Genomic DNA, 23,915 nt, shown 5'->3' with positions numbered 1-23,915 from the left:
TTCATTATAAGAAATCAGACATCTTCTCTGGAACTTTGCAAATGCAATAAAAGCTTTTGAAACAGAGTAAGAAGAAACACTAATCACAAATCCTTTTTTTAACCACTTTATTCAAACCCGAGCACCTCAATATAAAACTAAACACTGGTGAACTGTCATTTTCCTTGCTAAATCCAGGTTATTGCAAATTTAAAATCTGCACAAGTAAGTTTCTGTTATCAGCTCAACATTTAAATAGACTAATTCATCTCTTCTGACACACTTGGTAGATTTCATATAATGAAAATAACTAAAAGAATTAGTGCAATATACTGGACAGATCAAAATAAAATGTACTTTGGAAAACAAAGTTGCAAAGTTCATTACTGACAGACAGCAGTACTTATGTTACAGATACAGGAGCATCATTTATTACTGTTCTAGCCATAAAGGAAGAACTTAGAACCCCCTTTGATTAGAGAGGAAAAAAGTTAGGTTTAAGTAACTGTACATTCTGTATACCTTTAAGCAACTCTTAAATATTACAGAAAGTATTAAACAAATGTAGACTACAATGCAGAGTACCCTATTTACAGTACATTAATATCCAAATTTAAAATCAAGTTGAATGTACATAATTGTTAGTGAACTATTTTTTCCTTGGGGGAGGCGGGCATAAGAAACTGTAATGGCCAGCAATGATCAAAAGAAAGAAGCCACAGACACCGAGTTTGTTGCTGTTTTAATTGAAGAGCTCTTATGGTTTGTAGAGGAAAAAATTCTATGCTGTGAAGTTGAATTTATTGGTTTGCACCTTCTGAACACATTAAAAATGAAGTTAAACTTGATTTAATCACTATTTTCTTTAGACAACTAACTGGGTTGATAAAATTTACATACAGTGTACCAACTAAAATTCCATTTTCCTGCAAGCATGAGGTTCTTAAAATTGTTAACGCAAATATTTTTGTAATTAAATTATTAAACTATGGAATGTATAACTAAACAGTAGATACCTGCAGAAACAACTGGTTGCATCAATACTGTGAATAAGTTTAATCAATTTTTAGGCCCTGTTTCTAAAAAGGTTTTAAAGCACAATTGAGAAGTACGAAGAGTCCCAATTCTATTCTTTATAGCAGTAACCAGTATTGGAGCTACAGGAACTGGCCAATTAGGTCCATGGAAAACAGTTCTTCTATATCCCTAATGGCAATTGATTTTTAAAACCTTTCAACTGAAGCAAGTTTATTCCACTTCCATCTCTCCTCTACTGCTGAAACATTACAGCCAGTGATACATGCACGTTAAAATTAAGGTCAAAAGAAAATTCTGCATCATAAACTTGACTATTATCATAAATCTCTTCGCTGTTTGGAAGCTGTACTGGGCCAGGTTAAGCGCTCCAACTCCATTGTTATTAACAGTTAGGAAGCAGAAGAATATTCAGAACAGTTTAAAGCAATTGATGTTTTAGTTATTACAACATTGACTCTTGGGTGGTTGAGTGGGTTCAGTGAGGTCTACTCCTCTTCCTCTGGCAGAGTTGGCACCTGCATTCTGTGGTTCATTCTTGGGCAATTTTTTTGCTATAAAATCAAAATCAAAAAGAAATAACAGTTAAAACTGAGATTGTACTCAGTACTTTAAATCATTTGAGTACACAACCTGTCAGCAMTTTATTACTCTACAAGAGTATCAGTATAATCACTGTAAAATCTGAATTGAGACAGCAAAGACACTTAACATCTTAATCATTAACTACATTATACGATTTTCAAGAATGAAAATACATTAGTAACTTGAACAGTAAAAAGTATCTGCCCAGGTGTGCCATGCTAGTAAATGATGACTTTTTTGGGAAGTACAGAACAGGCTGTAAAATCAGGATGTTAGGGCTAAAAATACAAAAGGAATGAAAAGGGGAGAAACAGACAGAGATGGGTCAAACTTTAAGAAATCCARCTATCTAGCCAGAATACATATTTGCATACAACACATAAATGGCCCTCAACACTAGATCTCTCTTGTCTTTTTCCAAGTTGTCCTTTCTCTCCAGCTCTTAGCAGTTAATTGACTGCAATTGTTTCTTTGTCATCCTTGTAGCTCCAGGGTACCTTCTCCATCCTGACATTGGGGGGGTGTGTGTGTGACAATTTTTACCTTTCCCGAGCAGCAGCTCTTTCTAGCAGTTTTTTGATGGACAGAAACATAAGTTCTACATAACAGGACCTCGAAAGGAAGGACTTCCATAGGGCAGACTCTTCCATGTTCCCAGGAACCAGTGACTATTCCTGCTCTACAGTTTGGCTGCATAGTCAGACTCTGAGGTTATTACAGCGGCCAGCTTAAAGAGTGACTTTTCCCAAAAGGAATGAAATTGTAGTATAAGAATGGGCAGCAGTAAGACTAGCAGAATACACAAGATGAACTCAGTTAAGAGAAACCCAGAATACASATGATACAAAGATAGCTGCTGAGACAGTACAAAGGGACATAGCATCAGCAGAATAATGCCTTCACAGCACTGTTGTTCTGGATTCTAAAACCAGAAATTAACAAACTTTATTTTTTTTAACTGGAAATTTTACACAAGCTCTAAAGCAGTCTGTCTGCAGTGACTATAGCTTACATCCCTCTCTTCTGTCCATGTTCTTATTTTCCATTTTCTTGCATTTTTGAAGATCATATTTATATATGGCCCTCATAATTGCATCCATGCTGTGCAAAAGGCCATCCTGAATATCACGTTTTGGGGATGCATTTCTCATGTTTAACAACTATTTAAAATGCACATTCACTGCAACTGAGCACTTCTGTATCTTAAAATGCAAGCAGGCCTCAAACATTTCTGACAAAAATATATGCTTTTTACACATTTTGTGTATTTTTTCCAAGTATTTATGGTTAATATTAAGCAATTACTTGTTATAAAATGTTGCTATAGTGGTAATTTAATCTGCATCTAATGGAAGTTTGAACCAGACCACAAATTACTTTTTGCTTTACTGATTAGGAAAGATGAAGGTACAAGCTTTTTAGAAACATTTAGTTTTAACAGCAATGCTGCTGCTTTTCACAAAAAAGTGGGATAGAGATGTTATTGTAGTGCAAAATGTAGAACAGATTAATATGGTTATTTTACACTATACATTAGTATTTGCCAATAGCAGAGCCACTACTGAGATTAAGGTTATTACTAAATAGGGCAATGGACCGACCTAAAAACACATGCTTTCTTTTTCCGGTGCTTTCATTTTTATCATTAATGAAATGCAACTTTGTACGCATCAATGTAATTCAGACAATTTTGAAGTTTTATACGGCTGATACAGTGCATATCATATATCATGTCTATTTCTTTTAAAAATACTTTATGTCCACTGAATATGAATTTTTATGCATTTATTTTCACATAAGCAGTTATGAATATATCTAGAATCACTGGTTCTGTAATACTTTTTGTTAATTTTATATTCTAGATGAACTTGCAAGACTGCAAAATGTACACTTAAGCAGAAAACATAAGTTTGCTCAGGTTAAAATACAATGGTTCTATCTTACAATTTAATATAAAACTATTTTCATAATAAAATTTTTTACTTACTATTAAGCATTATTATCCTTACAGAAATCCCTAAGCTATGTTAGGGCTAAAAATACGATGTTAGTACATTTACTTTTCACATGAAGTATCCTTCTAATTGAGCATCGAATTTAAACACACATACTCATCTTTGGCACAACTTTTGGATTTCAGATAGCTGTATTTGGAATTCAAATAAAATTTTAACACAGAAGCATATTTAGCAAATATTTGGTTTAGACTAAAATCAGTATGCTTGACTTTTTGTGTAAGGCTATTACCTTTCTCCTATTTTGAAATAATGTTTTCAGCTTCAGTTACCTTTGCCTTATAAAAGGTACATTATTCTAGGTTCTGCACTAATACAAGTCAGCATGGTATCTGCTCTAAACAACGTACCATTAAAAGACATGTTTATACACTTTAACTTACATTCTCATACTAATTTGATAAACAAATCCCAAACACATTTTATGCTTAGAAGAGCTAAGTAAAGCTTTTTCTGGTTACCTGTACCATGGGAAAACTATTTTTTTCCTCCAGTATGCAACAACAATTACATCTTAAACTTGAAACAGCATAAACAATCATGGAACTGAAACACATAGACTGAACTTCCTTAATAGAATTTGAAAGCAATCTCACTTAGCTGTTCCAGTTTAGTCCAAGAAAATACCTAAATCCTGGGCAACTGTGCTTCAAGTAAGTTTATCTGACTTTTGAATATTTAAAGGACCTTAAAAAGAAAACCTTTGGTGCCACAGAAGGAGAAAGACTAAGTGAAAAAGTAAAAGCGCTTGGACAAGAACTGTCCTGATAGCATGAATCTCAGGAAAAAAATTTCCCTAAGCTGCAAGTTTGTTCTTAAACTCACCAATTGCCATGAAAATTTCATTTACGTTCATAGATGTTTTGGCAGATGTCTCCATGAACAATAAGCTGTTGTCATCTGCATAAGCCTGTGCTTCCTGAAAGTTAAAATGAGAATGCATTACTTCATTTTTTTAATCACACAATTAGTACATACAAGTACTTTTACTGCTACTAAGAGACAATTTCTATTTCATTTTGACAGGAAGTTTGTTGAAACACTCATGTGACAATGTCTTATTCATAATTATGAAGTTATAATAAAGCTTCAATACAATAGTTAAGCATTTAGCACTGCAATCTTAAAAATCCTTACTTGTCTTAAAAATACCCAGATCAAAAAGCCCAAAATAAATAATAAATAATATATAAAAATATTTATTAAAAACAAAATCCTGATCCATGACTCTGGCTGCAATAACAAGAATGAGTAAGCTCCAGAAAGTGCCATCTAATGTCAAAAAGTCTATGTCATCCACGAAAGGCGGCAGTTTGTGAGCTATTCTGAAACTCTCAACCATTGAGGCAGATGTATCAGAACGGTTTCATTATTCTTACAGAAATTCATGATTATAAAACAGTATTAAATGCCTTGTCACATTTACCTCCTTTTTCAGTGTGAATTTTTATCTGAAATACACTCTTTCTACACTCATAAAAATTGTCCTATTTTTGCCACTTCCTATTAGCCAGTTCAGCTAAAAATCCCTAGCTCCTTATAATTATGTAACTGCCTCTGAATTCAATAGGGAAATGGCAAAAAAACCCTAGAATAGCTATGATGAAAAAAAATGCATCACACATAGCATTCTGTACTCATTTAAGTGACATCTGGTAAGAACTATGTAATGATATCTGAAATAACACATTAACAAACACTTGGAAGTCTCAGGTGTGTTGTCCAGTAAAAAATGGAATGTCATAGGCTTCTTCTGGGCTTGAAGCCATCTTAACAAAAATGCTAATACTTGAAAAATGTGTCAGACCAGATCTACTTTGGTCAAAGAAATTGGCCAATTGTATTTGATTAAGTTTCAGGATGGTGTACATGTGCAAAATTTTTTTCTAAAATACTGTAAGTTTTTACAAAGCACAAAGTGATACTAAGATACAGCTTTATGTTGCAATTGACATGACAGTATACAATTAGAAAACCGAGTTGTTGAATTCTGGGAGAAAATATATAAAACACTACTAATATTCAAATATTTGACTCAAAGTTATGAAAAGATTCACTACTATACACAACAGTATCTTGCGTGATGATGCCAAATATAGATCAAAACAGCAGGAGAACTGATGACTAACAAATAAACCCTGTGATCTTAAGAAAATTTACTCAGATTCAGTCATGAATGGACCAGAATCATCTGCAGTGAGTTTTCTATTATTTGATTTGGCAGCCATTTTCTGATCACTTGGCTAAATTTTCTAGAAGATAAAATATAGCAGTCAATGTAGGTACATCAACTAAAACAACAACAACACCACAACCCGATGAACACCACAGTTAAAAACTTAGAATACTGCTTCAGCAGAATAGCCTAAACAAGTCAAGTATACCAATCAGCTTTGTATCATACACTAATCAAAATTTCCCTGCTGACAAGTTACAGAGAATGGTTTACATTGAGAGTTACTGCTATCAAGTCCATTTGAACTCTAGATACTGTTTATCAGTCCCAATGCTAATTTGGGGTGGAAGACAGGAAGAGGTCACATCAAAGAACAGAAATTCAATTAGCCTTAAAGATATGCAAATAAATTAGTTATTCCTCAAAGTCAAACTTAATTACTTACTCAGAAAAGTCTATTAGTACATATAATTTGTACATGCTACTGAAAGACCTATTTCTATACAATTCAGTTAGTCTCAGTTCACATTTATATTTAACAGCATGACCTCTACAACAAGTAGTCAGGCTACGCATATAAGCTTCTCGGAGACTTATTTACTTTCTATTCCAACAAAACTCTGTTTTTATAAACAGAAGTTATGCATACATACCTGGAAATCCACAGCTCTTTTGTTAGCTAGATCAGCTTTGTTTCCTGCTAAAGCTATTACAATGTTAGGACTTGCTTGCCGCTGAAGTTCTTTGACCCAATTTTTCGCTCTGGCAAAGGACTCCTGTTAACAATTGCAAAATGATGCAACTGAGTTTTAGCATCCTTTTGTACTCACCTATTATCCCAATCTCTGCTATCTGTACTTTAAGCAAGAGACCAATTAATACAAGGCTGCTACCAYTGTCCAAAGGCAAATTCTGACTTGCCAAGTGAGCTTTCTATGTAAAACATTCCTACCTTGGTTCTCAAATGTGCTTAGTTGGGACAAAGCTGAAAAAGTAACTAAAGATAAGAGGACTTTTATGCAGACAGCATAAGGAAGGAGAAATGGTTAAGAGAGAAAAAGCAAATTTTAACTTCTCCCCTAGAAGAGTCAAGTTTATGAGCAGCTATATTGAAAGGGTCTCAAATATTTTGTAATTACCAAGCGCAGTATGGCACAGGATTTGGGGGTTTTGGTTTTTAAGTCTCATCTTACCAAAAGAAAATTGTATCAAAGACCATATTAAACTTATCTGACCTAAGTTCAAATAAAAAGAAAACAGATAAGCTTAAGATTTGGTCTCAATGGTTTGTGCTACCTTTCCAATCCTTACCTGTAACTTGTAACAATAAAATATTAGTGTTTTCCACTATCAGAAATAAACTGCACCAGCAGTATGGTGAGAGAAGTACCATAATTCAGGGGAACTGATTTAAAGGTAAGTTCAAAAAAACTCTGCAAAAGAATTTTCTGTCTCTAGAAAATGCTTTTCAAGCCATTGGTTTATAGACTGTACAAAGTTCTGTGGAATACAGCACCTTTAAAGTTAACCCAGTTAAAAATGAAATGCATAATGGTCCACCAATGCAAGTGCCAAACATAGTCCAACAGTCTCCAAAGCATGTGAATCTCTGCATTAATCTAATGAAATATAAAGCTTTGCTGTACCAACAGAAATCAAAAGACAGCTGTATTGCTTATAGCTATGTAAGTATTAAGTATTTCGTTTCTGACGTCATAATCTAGTTAAACTACGCTTTGACAGTTACTGATACGTTACTGTGACATATTATTGGCTCAGGGCAAACTTGTTCTGATGGGACATGCTTCTATTGAAGAAAAGGATACACTTCGTAGTGAACTGAAAAATCTAACTGGTCATAAATCAGTTTTATTCTTTTTCAATCCTCTTTTGGTATTTTGCTCCTAAATAATGAGATATACTGCTTGCTCAAAAACACAAGTTTTCTGTGTAGAAAATTGTCAGTTAATACACAGACTGCGTTCTTTTNTTACAGTACAATAAAACCTCGGTCACCTTCAGCAGAAGTTAAAAACACTTTCAAGTGTTAAACCTGTCAAGTCCCACAGGCAATTTCAGTGGCTCTACAACCGTAACTCCCCATCAGTTAGATTAATTCTTTCATTTATGCTGCAATATGAAAGAGCCACAATAAAAATGGTGAGAAACTGTTAAACGCACAAAAGAATCCTGGAGATTGCATTTTGGCAAAAAAGGTTTCTAGACATAATTTAACATTGCATAGACCAGTACGAAATGATGAACTGATGCACAAGTCAGTGAAAGAATCAGTAAGAGAATCCAGATCAACTCAAGTCCACTAACTTCTAGATCCCCTTTTGTTTCTCTATATTGTACTTACCTCATTTGTAATGTCGTATACAACTATAGCTGCTTGTGCTCCTCTGTAGTACATGGGTGCTAAACTGTGATATCGCTCTTGCCCAGCTGTATCCCAAATTTCAAATTTTACCGTTGTATCGTCAAGACACACAGTCTGGGTTAGAAAAGCAGCTACAAAAAAGATAGAGGTGCTGAAAACAGAAGTCTGCTTATATTCGTATATTCATATAAAATTAAGTTCACAAAGATGCATCAAGTATGATTCCCTTAAACATTCAAAGACTATTATTAAAATATAATGGGCCTGAAGCTGCTAAAGGTATTAGCTGCTAGAGAGTAATTCTGATCTACACAGAACAGCTTTTTGGACAACCAGTCTTTCCCTCAAATTAAAGACAAAAAAAAGTAATCGGAAAGAATTCCCATAAACTTTTTGTAACAGTGAATCTGATCAACCCAAGCCTTCTCTCAAGTCTTCCAGATACATATCATATAGATGCAACAGATAATACAGAGCACCAGTAACAGCATCCTGCCATGTTATACTCCAATAGCTCAGATATTTACAGTTCTACTCTGTACTTACATTCTGTGAATATGTTAAAGTCTAGATTTTCAGCTCATGACACCTCCATTTTAGTTAAGAGATTTGGAAGTAAGAATCACTTCTCAGAAGTTCTTGCTTTTAAAGCAGCCATATTTTTCACTCTGCAAGTCATCTCAAGAACTTGCTTCAGCATAATTTTCAGAGCCTGCAGTTTCAAGAGAACCTGCATCCATTGTCACAATAGCTGAAGGCATTTATCTACCTAAATGCCATTATCCCAAATGATGTTCTTATAATTATGGAAAACAGTAAGTAGTTGATATCAAGTCTTCAAAAAGTTACTGCTAGTAAAAATTTTCCATCCAGATTAAGGTTATATATTAGAAAAATGGAAGGGAGTATTCATACAATAAAGAAACTCATATTATCAACAGCAAAAGCTAGTCTCATGAATTTCTTCGGAGAAAACACTGAAAAGCAAGGAGATTTCCTTCTGCTAGGGTTTTTTAAACAGTCCTGATTTTTACATAGTTATGTTTTCTACTTTAGCTTTTCAAATTTTAAAAAGGAAAAAAATCTGTCACGGTAATCTGACAAGCCGTCTTGATTACCTGCTTTGTGAAGTCAGTAACATGTTGTTTGCCCAGATCTTGTACATCCCACACAACAGGAAATGCTACAATTCCAAGAATTTAGATGGAAATTTCAAGCAATTCAGCATAAATACTTGGAGTTGTTTTTCCAGTCATGACAGACATTTAGTGAAATAATACTGTGGACTGGCTTGCCCTTTCTCCTTCTATAAAAAAAATTAAGAAAATTATTTTTAGTATCTTCTGCTTTGATGAAATGCTAAGAAAAGCCTCCTGCTTTGCAGAACTGGGTCTCATCACTAAGCATACTGACAGACTGTAGCAGATTTAAATCAAATGTCTGAAGCTGCACTGACCCATAACCCTTTCATACCTGGGATATCACCCTGCCCACATACTCCAAGACATTCTAGCCTATGAATCACTCCTGAACTGCTGCAACTTTCAACCCAACTTATTACAGCAAACCAAAGCAAGCCAATTTTGCTTTGCAAGTGAAACTAACCACCATCCAAAAACTGACTCGCAAGTGGTCAGATGTTCCTGCTTCAGGGGTATTAGCATCCCTCAGAGATGAGCAGGCAGGCTGGAGAAGGGAAAAGCTTTGATGTTTCAATGTTAAAGAACTGGAACTCTCTCCAAATGCTAAGTATCCAAGCACTGCTAAAACAGGCTCCTCTTGATAGTTCCATAACTGGCCAAGAACCAGAAAAAGCAAACAAAACCAAAAAAACCCAACCAACCAACCAAAAAAACCCACCCAAATCCCACCATTCTGCATCAGAATAAGGGTTTCCTTCTCAGAATCAGCTCAATATTATATTCCTCCAAGACAGAGATGAGACATTAAACAAATGGGATTTGAAATTCTTACATTCTCTTCAACAGAAGAATGTACCTACACTTCATAAATGAAGGAACGTATTCAGAAAGAACTAAAACAAGGCTTTTATTCTTTAACATCCTCTTGCTTTCACTGAAAGGAACCTTTCAACCACCATAGAAATGCCAGTAACTAACTTATGTAAACAAAGTAGCTTTCTTTTATCTCACAAGGCCATAGTTAATTGATCACTAATTTATTAACTGTTAATTATCCAAAACCCAATCAATCTTACCAGCCGTACTTTTGTCTTAAGCCATTCACAAGCATTGCTACACTAGTCCAAAGTGGCAAAGCCTAGGTATCATACACACCACCATCACACTGTCAATATGTCTGCCTCTAACTGTACTCTCTTCCAGAAATTATTTTATTCAGATTCACAATGCACATAAGCTCCTCTTTGTTCAAAGGCCCTTCTGTATACAAAAAAAATTATACCTTAAACAAACAGAGGCTACAGAATTAGACTACTTTCTCTAAACAAAAACAGTTTCTGAACCCCAGTATTGCTGCATTTATTATCTCTCAGCTGTATAACAGGGCATTTCCTTGTTTTTGTTTTACGTAAAAGAGGGGCACAAGTTAATATGGAGTTTATAATAAACTGTATATATCTTAACTTGGACTTAAGTTCTTGTTTAACCTTTATATAGCTTTTAAACAGTCAAGCACTGTTTAGATTATACCTTATTCTATCCAGATACCAAAACAAATAAACAAACAAAAAACAAAAAGGAAGTTAAATGAATCAGAGATTACTGAAATTTTACAAAGGATTTCAATGAACTTTAACATTCTTTTTTTCTAATTAAAAAAAAAGGTGCCAAAATAGGAAGGTTTACTTTCTATAGATCTTTGGGAAAGCTTTCCACATTACCACACTGCAGTATGAGATAATATACAGAAGCCTTTCACACCAACACCTATCCTAAAGCCACTATAAGAGGTGCCTAGCCAAAAATGAGCTCTAATAAGAGACTGCTAAAGGAGAAAAGTGGTTCTCCCATTTATGCCAAGATAAACAAGATAAATGCATCCAAGTAACAGCTAGAAACAGTTGCAATGAAGTTCAGCTTGTCCTTTTTATTTTTGTAAGCTTTGTAGATTTTTACATTTCAACAGCTGTTCATGCGTAAAGACACATACAGATGACCGAAAGGGCTTCACATAAATATTACAATGGAACACAGACTCATTCATGCAAGCAGTAACAGGGACTACTAGAGAACATTAACCAATCTATAAAATTTGTATCTTGTTTAAGTCTGTATACCAATAGGTGGTTTCAGGGGAAGTTCAAATGTAACCAAGGAGGAATACAGATCAGAAAGCACAAATAATTTCAACACACAAGATAACAGAAGGAAACTTCCAATGAAAAAAATAATTACAATAAAACAAAGTCTGTTCACTGTTAAATGGGAACCTTTTTTTTTTGCCTTCTAATAGTCAGCATGYGTTTTGTTTGCAGTTATAAAATGTAAAGACAGCACATTTAATCCTGTGGTTACTAATAAAGAAAAGTGCATCTAGAAATATATCAGGTTCTCTCAATTCAAAAGCAAAACCAAGCTATATAAATGACAATACAACCTTTTTGGAAGATGAAATACTTTGTTTTCATTAAAAAATAGTTCTTATTAAGCAGTTATTTAATTCATGAAGTAACAGCACCATTAAAATAGCTACACATTCATCCCTAAAATTTAACATCAATCAATCCCAGTTTTCAAAACTATCCAATTCAAACACACATTTACTTTCTCCATGTGACATGGATGTTTGCTACAGCTGCATGCCAACTACAATCTTTAGCTTAGAGAGTTACAGCTCTCAAACAGAGAGACAGGTCTCAGATTTAATCCTTGTTGTCAATGACCCATCCTGGAAGTGACATTACATTCAAGGTTGACAATGGCAAGGACAATACGAAGTTGACGTGAAACAAATTAACAGTATAATTTTCTCACCTCCAATAGTACTTTCTTGAAACTCATGAAACTGTCCCTTTACAAAACGGAGCACCAAACTTGATTTGCCAACTGCAGATTCTCCTAGAAGCACTAGTTTGAACTGGCAAATTTTATTTCCAGCATTTGGCCCATTGGGTCTTGTTGCTCCTCGGTTAGCCATGCCTGAATTAGAAAGAAGTCCTTTGTTTCAAGTTCTTGAAAACAAATTCCAGGATGGAAAACTCAGTGGTGCTTCTGCTAGTAATAACCTGTTTATGAAAAGATAGTGGGTGGTATTAGATTTAGAAACCAAATAAGAAAAATTTAATTCACCAATGCAACATGGATTACATATAACTAGTCCTAACATTTACCAAAGTCAAAGGCCCAGAACACAGCTACTGTCACTGTGAAGAATTAGTGATCTTCTCGCATACCCAGTCTTCCTATTAAAGCTTTTAATTGGGACATTAAAATCCAATCATTGTTTCTTCTTGCAAGACTTCAGTCTCTCATTTCACAACATACCAAAATTAAAGTATAACAGCACAACAGATTCAGGCCTGCATGTTATTGTTAAAATCTCAAATGACAAAAAAAAATTATTTTTTCAGAATTTTGCTAATTAAGCAATACTTGATTACTCAGAAGTTAGCACCAGTAAAGAACAAAAAAATCTCTGGGCAAATTGGGAAACTGAGTCACCATATCAAGTTCTTTACGAGTATGCTTTATCAATTCACTTCTATCATGTATATCAAAATGCATTTTCCTTAAATAAAAAAAGTATAAAGATGTTAATGTACAAATCATTAATACCTTTTCTAGCTAACAAACATATTCTGAGAAGCAAAAATACAAAGCCTTTCATATGTAGAAAACTGACCTGCCTTCAGAGCAGTAGGAAACCCAGACCACTTTGTGTAGGCCCTCAGAAATCAATTTATCACCATTTGATAGTTATTTCTAATACTAATACGTGTCCTAGCAGATCAGTATTCTAAGATCTTTGCTAATAACATATGCTAACAGCATATTCCTTGGCCTATCTCCTCAACTTGCAAGCTCCTTCAAAAACATTCAAAAGATGTGTTCATATGCACAGGGAAGCCTACAGGCTCTGCTAGCCTCACTTCTGAGCTTAAGATTTATGTTTTTACACACTTAACAGTACAGATGAAATCTTTTCGTAAGTAGACACTGCTGTATGAAACACTGGCATAATACTGCCTGTCTAGCTTTTCTGTATTCCCTCTCCTCTCACTTCCCAAAATAAAATTCCAAGAGATTCTATAGGAAATAAACCTAAATGACAGTCACTCAACCCTGTGTCAAAAAGAGATATTTCTGTATTTAAGATTAAGTTGTTAAAAAACAACCTAAAACTTTGTCCTACTCTAGCGGGCTAACTACTTGAATTAAGTGCAGGTGTTGAGGATATAGCTTGTCTAGTATCTAGGACACAAGCAAGTTTAGAGCACATCTTCCTAGTGTAGAATATAGCTTTAATGTTGCAAAAATGTAAGCAAATATACTGTCAAACAGCTTCTTGCTCTTTCTTCCTTACATTTTGAATGAAGCAATAGTTTCATTAGCCATCTTCCTGTTTCAAACCATTTAAGCACAGCTATCAGGCACCTGAGGATTCCAGTTTACTACTTACCTACATGACACCTAGCTCACACACTAATCCTCCACTTATCTTACTAACTTTTTGTAAAAAAACTTACTAACCTTTTGTAAATTCAACACAAGTCCTGCAAAATTAATAGAAGAATCTCCTGTTCTGTGGACTGCTTCTCGGCTAGCAGAAACCTGTTCTCCRGTAAAATACTCCCTTAACTCCTGATTTCCACACATTAAGTCAGAAAGAAATCACAGATTTATTTCTTTACCAACAAAACAGTTAAACTGGTACTTTCTTTCTCACTGTAAAAAGAATCTGAATACAGGTCTTAGAAAATATTTTCTGGTATCTTAAAGATATTTTTATTCTCTTATGTTGCTCCTTTTCCCATACCTCAAAATAATTTAGCATCTTCCAGGTAGAATATTCCAATCTTGTATTCATCCCTGTCTGTCCTGAGTTTCTGTCCTGTTTGACAATTATGATATCATTAAATCAATAGAATTCTTTATTTCAGTATTGCAACATAATCAAAATATCTAATTTTAGATATATGTTCTCACAAACAGAAGGAAGAGAAAGCACAGCACAGCGAATGAAGTTTTCTTTGAGGCAAAAAAGCCCCTGAAAATCTACCACTATTATCAACTACTATGATAATTACACATTTGAATTTTCCCATTAATCTAAAAATTTTAAACAAAAATTAATTTACACTACAAGAATGGATCTAGTTATTCTAAAAACAATACCAGACCTCTTATCCTTATGGCATAAAGAAAACTGGTGCACAGCTGGTGTGTTGGTTCTCAGGCAAGATTTTTTTTTCCCATGTGCTATTGAGAAGTTGTGAAGCAATGTGGGTAAAAATGGATGAATGACAACAGTTAATCTCTCCCTAATTACATTACAAGAAAGAAAACAGCAAGGCATAGCCAAAATAGAGGCAGTTCACAGTACTGTTAGCCATTTGTTTCTCTCTAGACTTTGGAAAAGAAAGGAGGACAATCATTCAAGTTATTTCTGTTCTAAAATAAAATTCTGCTTGCACTGTGGCATTCTAGTGTGGTTGGACAATCATGAAATAATTTAAAAACTTTCATCTTAATCCATCCTCTTAATTCATCTCTTTCTAGACTCTGCAGCATTCATGAGGACATATAAGGGCTAAATCCAATGACCAAGTGGATTAGCACTCTTTGTGAGCAAGTGACTTCTAGAGGTTGAGCAGTGAGGAAATCTACCCACCACAGTGGTTACTCTGTGGCTACTTTTTTGCTTGCTTTCTGTCTACTGTACAAACTACTACAAACAAAAGCAGGCATATTAGAAAAACAGCTAAGACTGATTTCATTCACATAGCATCTACACATTTCAGTTGGCCATTTACAGCCTTTAGCAATTCAGATTATATATCACTTAAAAAGAGTTGAAACAGGTTGTCAAGACAAATATCTAACTCAGTTTTTGTAAACTGTCCAATCTATAGAAGTTAGAGGTTTATCTGAAGAACTTTTAAGTTGACAGCTTTATAACACCCCTCACCCTTCATCAATCACCCTAAACACTCAGATATCACATACGAAATTAATCAGTTGTTAAGTCAATAGCAATCATGCTCCCTGCAAAACCATCGAGTCCTGGAAGCATACTGCAAATATCCTTCATTTAATAGTTACATCAATATATCTAATAACTTAATGTTTAAAAATTACTACAATCATACCACCCACTTTTTAACAGGTTGGGATAAAAAATGAACATCTGAAAACCCAGTAAAGCATACCCAGCTGATTTTGATGTATAGAAAATTCACCATCACCTTCAACAAACCTAAGTGGAAATCATCATATTTTGAGTTTCAGATCATACTGAAACTGTTCCATAAGTGTGGAACATGGCAGCATCCAAGTATAAAAAAAGACAAAAAAACCAATTTTCTTAATCTGAGGAAAAGCAGCACTATAGTTTGACATGCAGCCATTACAAAACACTGTTGGCTTGTTTTTTTTTAAGATTTGTGTGCTGAACACAACACCTCACAAGGATTTAAAAGTAGCCTTCGATGTTACAGACCCCATACAACCTCCTAGCCTCCGGCCACATTTGTTCTCCATTTCCTTAGGTCATCTGTAAAATACTAGCCTTGGGAACCATAAAAAAAGCACCAGGCAGAAGAGAGGGAAACCACTTTCAGTACCCTAAACACAAACTGTAAATTCAAGTCTTTTTTTGGCAAACGGCCTTCCAAACAATTCTGAATACTTACTTTAACAGCTTAGCAGCTGTACCTATTTCTTACACTGAGCTTTGATGAAAATCTCCAGGAAAAGATCTAGTACCCCCTCAAATTTTGTATGCTGAATAATCTTTGTAATTTATTGATATTTTTGGAATACCTGAAGAAAGAAAACCTTAGCAAGACATTTTCATTCATTTACACAAAAGCAAGTATACAACAGTTTGGCCTGAATCAAGTTTTTAAACTTATATGTAAGGAAGTAATGTAAGGAAATGACTTATATAAGCATCTGCTGAGGAAAATACTTCCATTTCTGAAGGTTTTCAATATATCATGCATAGTTTCATAGATGGATGGCTTCATATGTATAGAAATGTCAGAGATTTTCTTTCTTTTACAGAGTATTATGTGAGAACTATCATATACTAGCAGGCAAGACCATTTTGCATTCTTGGGCACTGCAACAATAACATGAAGGGTTTTTCTGCTAAGTAGGAACATTCACTCTTGAGCATCCCCCAGCATGATAGCAGCTTCATATCCAAATGCCAGAAGAACAAAGTTTGGGGCGTATTATTAGGGAAATACTCCTATTAATCCTATCAAGTAATTTAGCAGATGCTGGGTTGATTCTCTTCTCATCATCCCTCCAGAAAAGAAACTTCTATGGTGCTATGGAGCATTTGTTGAGTTTTATTTACAAGAGAAGAAAGTGTTTTCATAACTATTTTAATAGAACATCACGTGAATTTTCTCATGTTTGAGGCTGAAAAAAAATTTCATCAATCCTCACCAATACCTACAATCTCACAATTCAACAGGATAATTCACAAATTGAGTCTATCCAGTCATGTAAGTGTTTTAATCAGTGCCTATTTTAAACTACAAGAAAGCTAATACACAAGAATCAAAATATCATTAGCGACAAAAGCCAGCCTACCAATGGGATTAAGTCAGCTAACTGTGTTCCTACAATGAATGAATTGTGTATTATCAAATACAAAGACCGCAAAAGAAATTCATGATAATAAATTTAAAACTGGAACACACCACCACTTAAAATATTTTGATATTTCATAGCCAATGACAACTTTTTTTTTTTTTTTACCATGAACATACTTTAAAATTGTAATAATTTGTAATAAACTTTGTCATACTTTGTGACTAGAGACAGAAATATAAACTGCAGATCAATAAAAAACAGACTCTAAACAACTTCTCAATTCAGGGATGAAGTATTTTAGATATAAATATGCTTTCAAGTTTCAGGTTATTGACAAATCAGAACTGATAAATGACTGCTGACCATATTTGAAATTCAGTGTTGACAGCGTCTAAAATAGTCACATAACATTAAGGTTATAGCCATTACCTACTTCAAATTTGTTTATACTGAACTATCTTGAATGTTTTAAACAGCAGTATCTAAATAAACTTATGTGGTAGGCACTCCTACTAGCCAATTTTTTATTATTCCCTTCCCAGGTTGACAAAATTAGTGTGGCATTGTATTGTAGCATTCAGGATAGTGACAGGTACAACTATCAAAACATTTGCCATATGTAAGCCAGTTTATATTGAAACATAATGAAATAGTAGGTTAAACAAGTGAATCAACAGTAGAAGAAATTCATGACCTTCCAATTAAAGATAATAGGCATCTCATAAGTTCATATGAATGATGTATATTATGAATTGCTTTGAGATAAACTAGTTTAACACACCGGAAAGGCAAGCAATGACAACCGTATTATCATTGTCTCTAACCACCTCATGTCAGTTAACATTCATGTTCTCTTAACATTTCTAATAAGGTAAAAATACGCACAAGCAAATCATCCTTCCCTCAACTCTAAGAAGTCATTACCAAATTGGAAAAAACAAGGATACCATGTTTTTTACTTTCTATGAGTGTTACTTGGACAGAGCTGATTAATTTCAACTTAACTGTTCAATCTCTCTTTTCCATTCCCATGCTGAGAGAAGATGAAGTTAAAAAAATGTACAAAGGCAAAAGGCTTTAAAAAAAAAAAAAAAAGGAAAATGCTGAGGGACTAGTTTTGTCTTTCACGGCCCTATTGTTTTGAACAGCATTTTGATAGTTTTTAGCTATCCCACTCTCCTCTAAAAGATACAAAGGCATAGGTTTGTCGCTCCACCATACTATAGTTTTATCCCTAGCTCCAAACAAGTCTTACGTACAAATAAATATACACTAAGCCTGTAATGGGGGGGTAAGGAGACAGGGGGCTGCCGTGCCTGATTCAGGATTCCCTAGATGGCGATATGTGGTCAGGATATTTTCCTTCCCACCTTATTCATCGTCCCTCTCCAGGTCGCAGGCAAAAGAAAGAGATCCATCATCCATCCTCGCCTTCCCTATCACACAGGCAACGCGAAAAGTAGACCCCTTCCCTTGCAGGTGGACTAGGCACTGGCAACCCACCGTAGGGGAGTCCACAGGAATGGAGGATCCTCACTCCCCCTCTTCTCGCCGCGATCCTGGGCCCAGCTCCTCCAACCCCCGCCACCGCTTTCCCTCCCCCACGGCTCCCTTCCAGCCACAGGCAGAGAAATAAGGGGAAGTGGGAGAATCGGGGGCGCCATTTTGAGACGGGAAAAGCCAGACCGGACTCTCCCCTCCGCCCGCCGGGCTGCCCACCGCGGCAGCCCGCACCGCGGCCCAACGCTCCCGCACCGCCCGGCGGCGGCGCGCACCCAGGCGGCCGCCAGGGGCTGCGGCGGCGGGAGAAGAGAGCTGCGAACAACGGCCCGTCCCCCGAGGGCCGCGCGGGCCCCGCCGCCCCGCGAGCGGCCCCCCGCCCCGCGAGCCCCGCCGCCGCCGCCTCCTCTTCCTCACCTGGTCGGGCCGCGACGGCCGCGCGCGGGGGCGGGARGGGAGCCGGGCGGCGCGGCGGCGTCTCTCTCTGTCTCTGCGGCAGGGCCGGAGGGCGATCCAGGGCCGGGGAGGGGAGGTGGCTCCCCGCGGGGCGCAGGAGGGGCTCGGGGCGGGGGCGCTGCCGTGCCTCGCCCGCGCCGCCGCCAGCTTCCGCCGCCTCCTCGGCCCGGACCAAAACACACACGCACTTCCGCCGCCGCCGCCACGTCACGGCCTGCACGCGGCATGCGCTTCCGGTTCGCCCGCGCGTCACGTGGCCGCCCCCGCCCTTCCCTTCTTTTCGTTTCCTTTCCGCTGCCCCTTTCGCTTTCTGACCCGTCCTCCCCCCGCGCCTGGGCCGTTACCGCGGCAACGCCGAAGGGCTGCGACCCCCCCGCAACGGCCGCCGCCTACCGCCCCGCGCGGGGACCTCGTCCCGCCAACGGCCGGTGCCTCGGCAGCGCGGTGAGGGGCGGCCCCGGCGCCTCTATGAGCGGGGCTCGCGTCCTCTGCGCCCGTGGGGCCGTGACAGCCGCCGCGAGCAGCGACACCCTGGCGCCGTGTCGTCCTCGTCCTCCCTGAGGCGGAGCCCAGGGAGGCGATCGCCCCCCGCGGCAGCCCGGCCCGTGCTCGCGTTGCCGTACTCGAATAAGGCGTCGTTTTTCCCCAGTAAATAGGTTTGTGTTTAGTGGTCGGGCAAGGCACGACAGAGTTACTAGTGGCTGAACAAAAAGGACTGTGCCAGCTGGGGGGGCAGTTGGGTCTTAATTTGCAGGGAATGCCTTGCCTCCTGCTCTCCCTTCCCTGATACGGGCATATCAATATTTTTGAAGTTACTGGAATGCAACAATGCACTCCTTTTCATCTTCTTCCATTCTTCTTTTCCATGTGCTTTTCTATTGTTAGTTGAGCGGTTGCATCCTGAGAGTAAGACTTTTATCACGTTCCTTCACTGTCTTAAGAAAAACCTAAGCTTTTTATAAGGCCAGTATATAACAAAAAAAAAAGAGAGATTTTGAGTCCACCAGTGATAAAAGATGCAAGACCCCCACTTTTATTACAAAGAATTTCCTCTAGGGGAGTGTGTTTGAAAGCATGAAAGCATGCAAATTCTAAGCTTGACGTTTGCAATAAGGACTGCCTTTAGAATCTCTATAGCAGGTGCTGTTTAAATGGTGCAATTAATCCTGATTTAATGCTCTGTTTTCACACTAACCCTCTGACTGTTTTCAGTACATTCAGTTGGACTGCAGGAGTTGCCGATCAAAACATCAGAACCCTGATAAACAGAGACGTTTTTCACCATTTACGTGAACAGTTTTGGACGGAAAAAATGTGACTATTACTCTTTAGAATAGTTTGAACTTAAATTCAATTTAGAGATCAAATGCTTATGTGGTGTTTCACATTTCACTTAATCAAATGAAGAGCTACTCATGGAAACTATGGTCCTAGTTCTTTTCCATTCCCAGCTGTAAGCTTGTACCTCATGGGAGCCTGTGACTGCAGAGTAAGTTGGATCAACCACTGATTTCATGGAAAAATAATTCACCAAAAGAAATAATTTTCTCCTGTATCAGTTGGCTGAGCCGACTCATCTGTGACTGCAGGCTGGCTAGATCTGATGCAGATGAGAGTAAAGGAATATGAGTTCAGAGAAGAAAAAGAGCTAAGGACCATCTATTTGGCAGTAACCTATCAACATTTCATTAGGGTCTAGTGTCTGAAACCACCCCCTCGGTTTACACTCCTTGGAAAGGAGGAAGTAAAAGAAAGAAGAGGAATGGAAGAAAGCATAAAACAAAATGCAGCAGTGTTCAGAGAAGAACCACAATGCAGCATGTGAAGGGATCAGATATTCTATTCTTTTAATATAAATGCTTCTAAATTCAGAATAATCTTTCCATTTAGTAAATGTATCTGAAGTTTAAGGCTGAATGGATTTTTTGATGTGGGAATTATATTCATGTGATATAATTACACTAATGGACAAAAAGAGAGGAGAAAGGGATAACGAATGTATTACTTTTCCATGGTGAGAGGTTGGAGAATTTTTCTCTTCAAGCCCACTCTTTGAGTGGATTTGAGATAAGTTGCAGTAGGCCTTTTTGCTGAAACTGCTAGCCTGAATGCAACTCTCACATTCTTTTTGTCTGTAACTATGTAGACACTCCATGCATTGGATTATGTGGTGGATGCACCCTGAGACATCAGACTCTGTAGAGGTAGGATACAAGTGTGCTGCTAGAAAGTGTGTATATATAACAAGCATAAGGTTCCTGCTGGGTAACTAATTCCCTGACTGCAACGCAGAGCCACAGTCTCTTTCCTTCTCTGTGAAACCCCAAATCATTCTCAGCTGGTTGAAGCTGACATATGGGGTCATCAAACATAAAAGAAGGCTCACTGTAAAAAACTGAGATACAGGCAGGAGAGCATGAGGCAGTAATCAAATGAGTGAGTTTCATTTACAGTATTTTGGAATTGACAGGTCCATGAATGCTAGTGGTGAAGATGAGTTTCTTCTGTTTTAGCCTGGACAAATAACCATTTAAAAAAAGGTCTGAAATCACCAGGATAGCCATTCCAGTGATCATATTTTCATATGTTATATAATCTTGGGTCACATGTCATTGTTAAAATATCAGGAGTGAAATTTTGCTTTGGATGACATTAACAAAAAAATGTTCATGTTACTAGGTCATAATTTCACCAAATGGATTTCATCTATTTCAGCATTTCTCCCAAGAGTTTAATAGTATGTTCTGTTCAATCTTTCTGTGTTAAAGTCTAACCCCAGATGTATTGTAATAAATGGAAGTTGACTTTAGAGGATGTGCAGAATCTCTTTATCCTGTTTGGTTTCACCTCCCCAATTTCTTTCATATGTCCATCTGTTCTAAATTCATCCTTTCTGTCTTTCTACTATCTCTATTTATGTATGTTTTCTTTGCATATCCTTTGGTTTTATTATATAAAATGTGTGTAGCACACAGAAAACAACAATTTTCTTTTGAAAATAAGTAAGTTGAATAAAAAAAATGAAAGTAACCAAGCAATGACAACAGCAAAGTGTATCAGCAGGCCTAATGTCTTTCAAGAGTTTCACAACACTTGCGGCATTTTATGTCAAATTCTCTGGCCTTCAGAGACCTTAAGGAATTTACAAACTCACTGCGTGTTTTGGCTGCTGTCTACAACCATCATAACAGTCAGAATGAGAACTGTGTTGCAGAACACGGAATTTTTGTGCTTCATAAAGAAAGTGAAATGCAAGATTTTAGGCAGTTTCCATTCCTCAGTTTTTGCCTGTGAAAAACAGAAAAAGGCACTATACTATGGGAATGGGGCTGCAGCAGATAGTGGTAACCTTCACATGACAAATACTGTTTAGCTAAAAGGTACTGCTGTAAAAAGTTTTTTTTTTTTTTTTGTTTACCTTTTCACAAAGCAGTTCTCTGGAGTTCCATTTTTTTAACATAGGAAATGACAAATGTGTACTGAAGTCAATTTGATTCCAGAAGGGCTTGATCTTTGTTCTAAAATGGAGTTTAAGTTTTGTTATTTTATTAGCTTATCTAAATAAAACTGTTTTGAGTAATTTTTCTGATCTTTATATATTGGAGAAATAAAGCATTATTGAGGATCAAAATAAACTAGATTTTATTTTATTTAGTTTTGTATCTTACAATCATGTGACAATAGCCACTAATTTATAGAATTATTAAAAAAACCTATTTTTTTTTCCTTGCCTGGATGAAGCAAAAGCCAAGAGTTAAAAATAAATACATCCAGGAATCCTATTAACAATGTTCTTCCTTTAGTTAAACGTCTGGTAGTTCTTATTTAAGTCCTTCTGTAGTGCATTCAGTAACTGTTTGGTTTAATTACTGCATAAATCCTCATCTCTTAGTGCATCTGCATTGATGACCACAAAATAGCATCACTCACCTATAACTTATGGTCTGATATCAAAGACTGGTGAATATAAAACTTGATAATCCTTTCTTTAAAATTTACAGATCCTTCATACCCTACAGGTATTCTTCCTACACCCCAACTAACTTTTCATCTATTAAAGAACTAATACAACACTGATTCCTGAAATAAGCAAAATTACAGGGAGAAGAGGCAGCTTTTCCATTCATCTGCATGAAACTTTGAGTTCAGATTTTGTATCTGCATGGTGGATTTAAGAAAATACCTAGGAAAAAAAGGGGAAGAAACTGAAGCTTTTACAACTCTTTCTCATATTGTGTATCTGCACACAATATGATGAAAATGCACTTAGCCTGATTCCCTCTCATGAATCTTACCTGCCCTTAATGCAGTTTATATGAAGGCAAGGTCTCTGCAGATTTATCCATTACTATTTCAGTTTCATTTACATTACTTCGAGATTCATGGAGAGTGAAAATATGGATGAAGTTATTTCAGCTTAATATAAAGGTTTTTTTATATAGGCAATGAAAGAGATATATTCTCTACCTTTTTACTAGCAGTTGTGCCAGTTTTCTACAGTACCCACCCTGGTGCAGTAATTTTATAAGAGAAACAGTGCCTGCAAATAATGTTTTCCTGCTTTCTCTAGCACCTGGATGTGTATCTTATGGAAAGCAGCCAGGGAGATATCTCCCTTTTCCACAAAGAGGCTAGCAAATGAGAGCTTTTTTTAAAGCAGGTTTTCAGTCTTAGGGCATTAAGGACCCGCTTCTGAGATATGAGTGAAAGGTAACTAATAGAAGCACATATATTGTCAGTAGGCTTCAATATCATATATAGGGATCCTCATCTCCACTGAACAATGCAGAGGGACAAGTCAGAAGAGGTTGAGGACTTCTGCTCTCCTTGCTTCTGTAATAAGTATTCTTTTACATTACCAAGTTCTGTTTTTTCTGTCTTAATCGCATCCCACTCTAACATCGAGGCTGAGTGGAGTCTTTCAACTAGCAAGTGTGGCCATCTACTGGTGAAAAAGAAAAACACTGTAAAAATAAAATAATTCAGAAATAAAGTATTAGAACTTAATGTACAAAATGGTAGTACCTTAAGCACGT

At 36.8% G+C, this 23,915-nt stretch overlaps 1 protein-coding gene and 1 long non-coding RNA gene across 3 annotated transcripts; one reads left to right on the top strand and one right to left on the bottom strand.

Moving 5' to 3' along the window:
* Positions 1-90: 90 nt before the first annotated feature.
* RAB5A (RAB5A, member RAS oncogene family) lies at positions 91-19,007 on the bottom strand. Of its 2 annotated transcripts, XM_026078143.1 has the most exons (7): positions 18,841-19,007; positions 14,132-14,206; positions 12,130-12,380; positions 8,153-8,304; positions 6,444-6,566; positions 4,440-4,533; positions 91-1,568 (listed from the first exon to the last, which is right to left on the bottom strand). In XM_026078143.1, the coding sequence occupies exons 3-7, from the start codon at positions 12,290-12,292 to the stop codon at positions 1,453-1,455; spliced, it is 648 nt and encodes a 215-aa protein (XP_025933928.1). In that variant the 5' UTR covers positions 12,293-12,380; positions 14,132-14,206; positions 18,841-19,007; the 3' UTR covers positions 91-1,452. The 2 variants fall into 2 exon arrangements, with proteins under 2 accessions (XP_025933928.1, XP_025933927.1); XM_026078142.1 differs by lacking the exon at positions 14,132-14,206.
* A 155-nt stretch (positions 19,008-19,162) lies between these two features.
* Positions 19,163-21,688, top strand: LOC112972074. Its single transcript, XR_003255532.1, has 2 exons — positions 19,163-19,535; positions 20,092-21,688. It is a non-coding gene; the product is annotated as an uncharacterized LOC112972074 (long non-coding RNA).
* The last annotated feature ends 2,227 nt before the right edge of the window (positions 21,689-23,915 follow it).

The sequence above is a fragment of the Apteryx rowi genome, unplaced genomic scaffold (genome assembly GCF_003343035.1).
Source record: "Apteryx rowi isolate R43461 unplaced genomic scaffold, aptRow1 scaffold_470, whole genome shotgun sequence".
In the NCBI taxonomy this organism is placed as follows: domain Eukaryota; kingdom Metazoa; phylum Chordata; class Aves; order Apterygiformes; family Apterygidae; genus Apteryx; species Apteryx rowi.
Note: the sequence above shows the minus strand (reverse complement) of the source record. Positions and strands in the feature narration are given on the sequence as shown.

Excerpts from the sequence above, each read along its gene's own strand:
- RAB5A (XM_026078143.1), bottom strand. The coding sequence starts at position 12,292 with ATGGCTAACCGAGGAGCAACAAGACCCAATGGGCCAAATGCTGGAAAT. Across the intron at positions 8,305-12,129 it reads TCAAGAAAGTACTATTGGAG|CTGCTTTTCTAACCCAGACT; the intron begins GTGAGAAAATTA and ends TCTTTTTTGTAG. Across the intron at positions 1,569-4,439 it reads TGAAATTTTCATGGCAATTG|CAAAAAAATTGCCCAAGAAT; the intron begins GTGAGTTTAAGA and ends TTGATTTTATAG.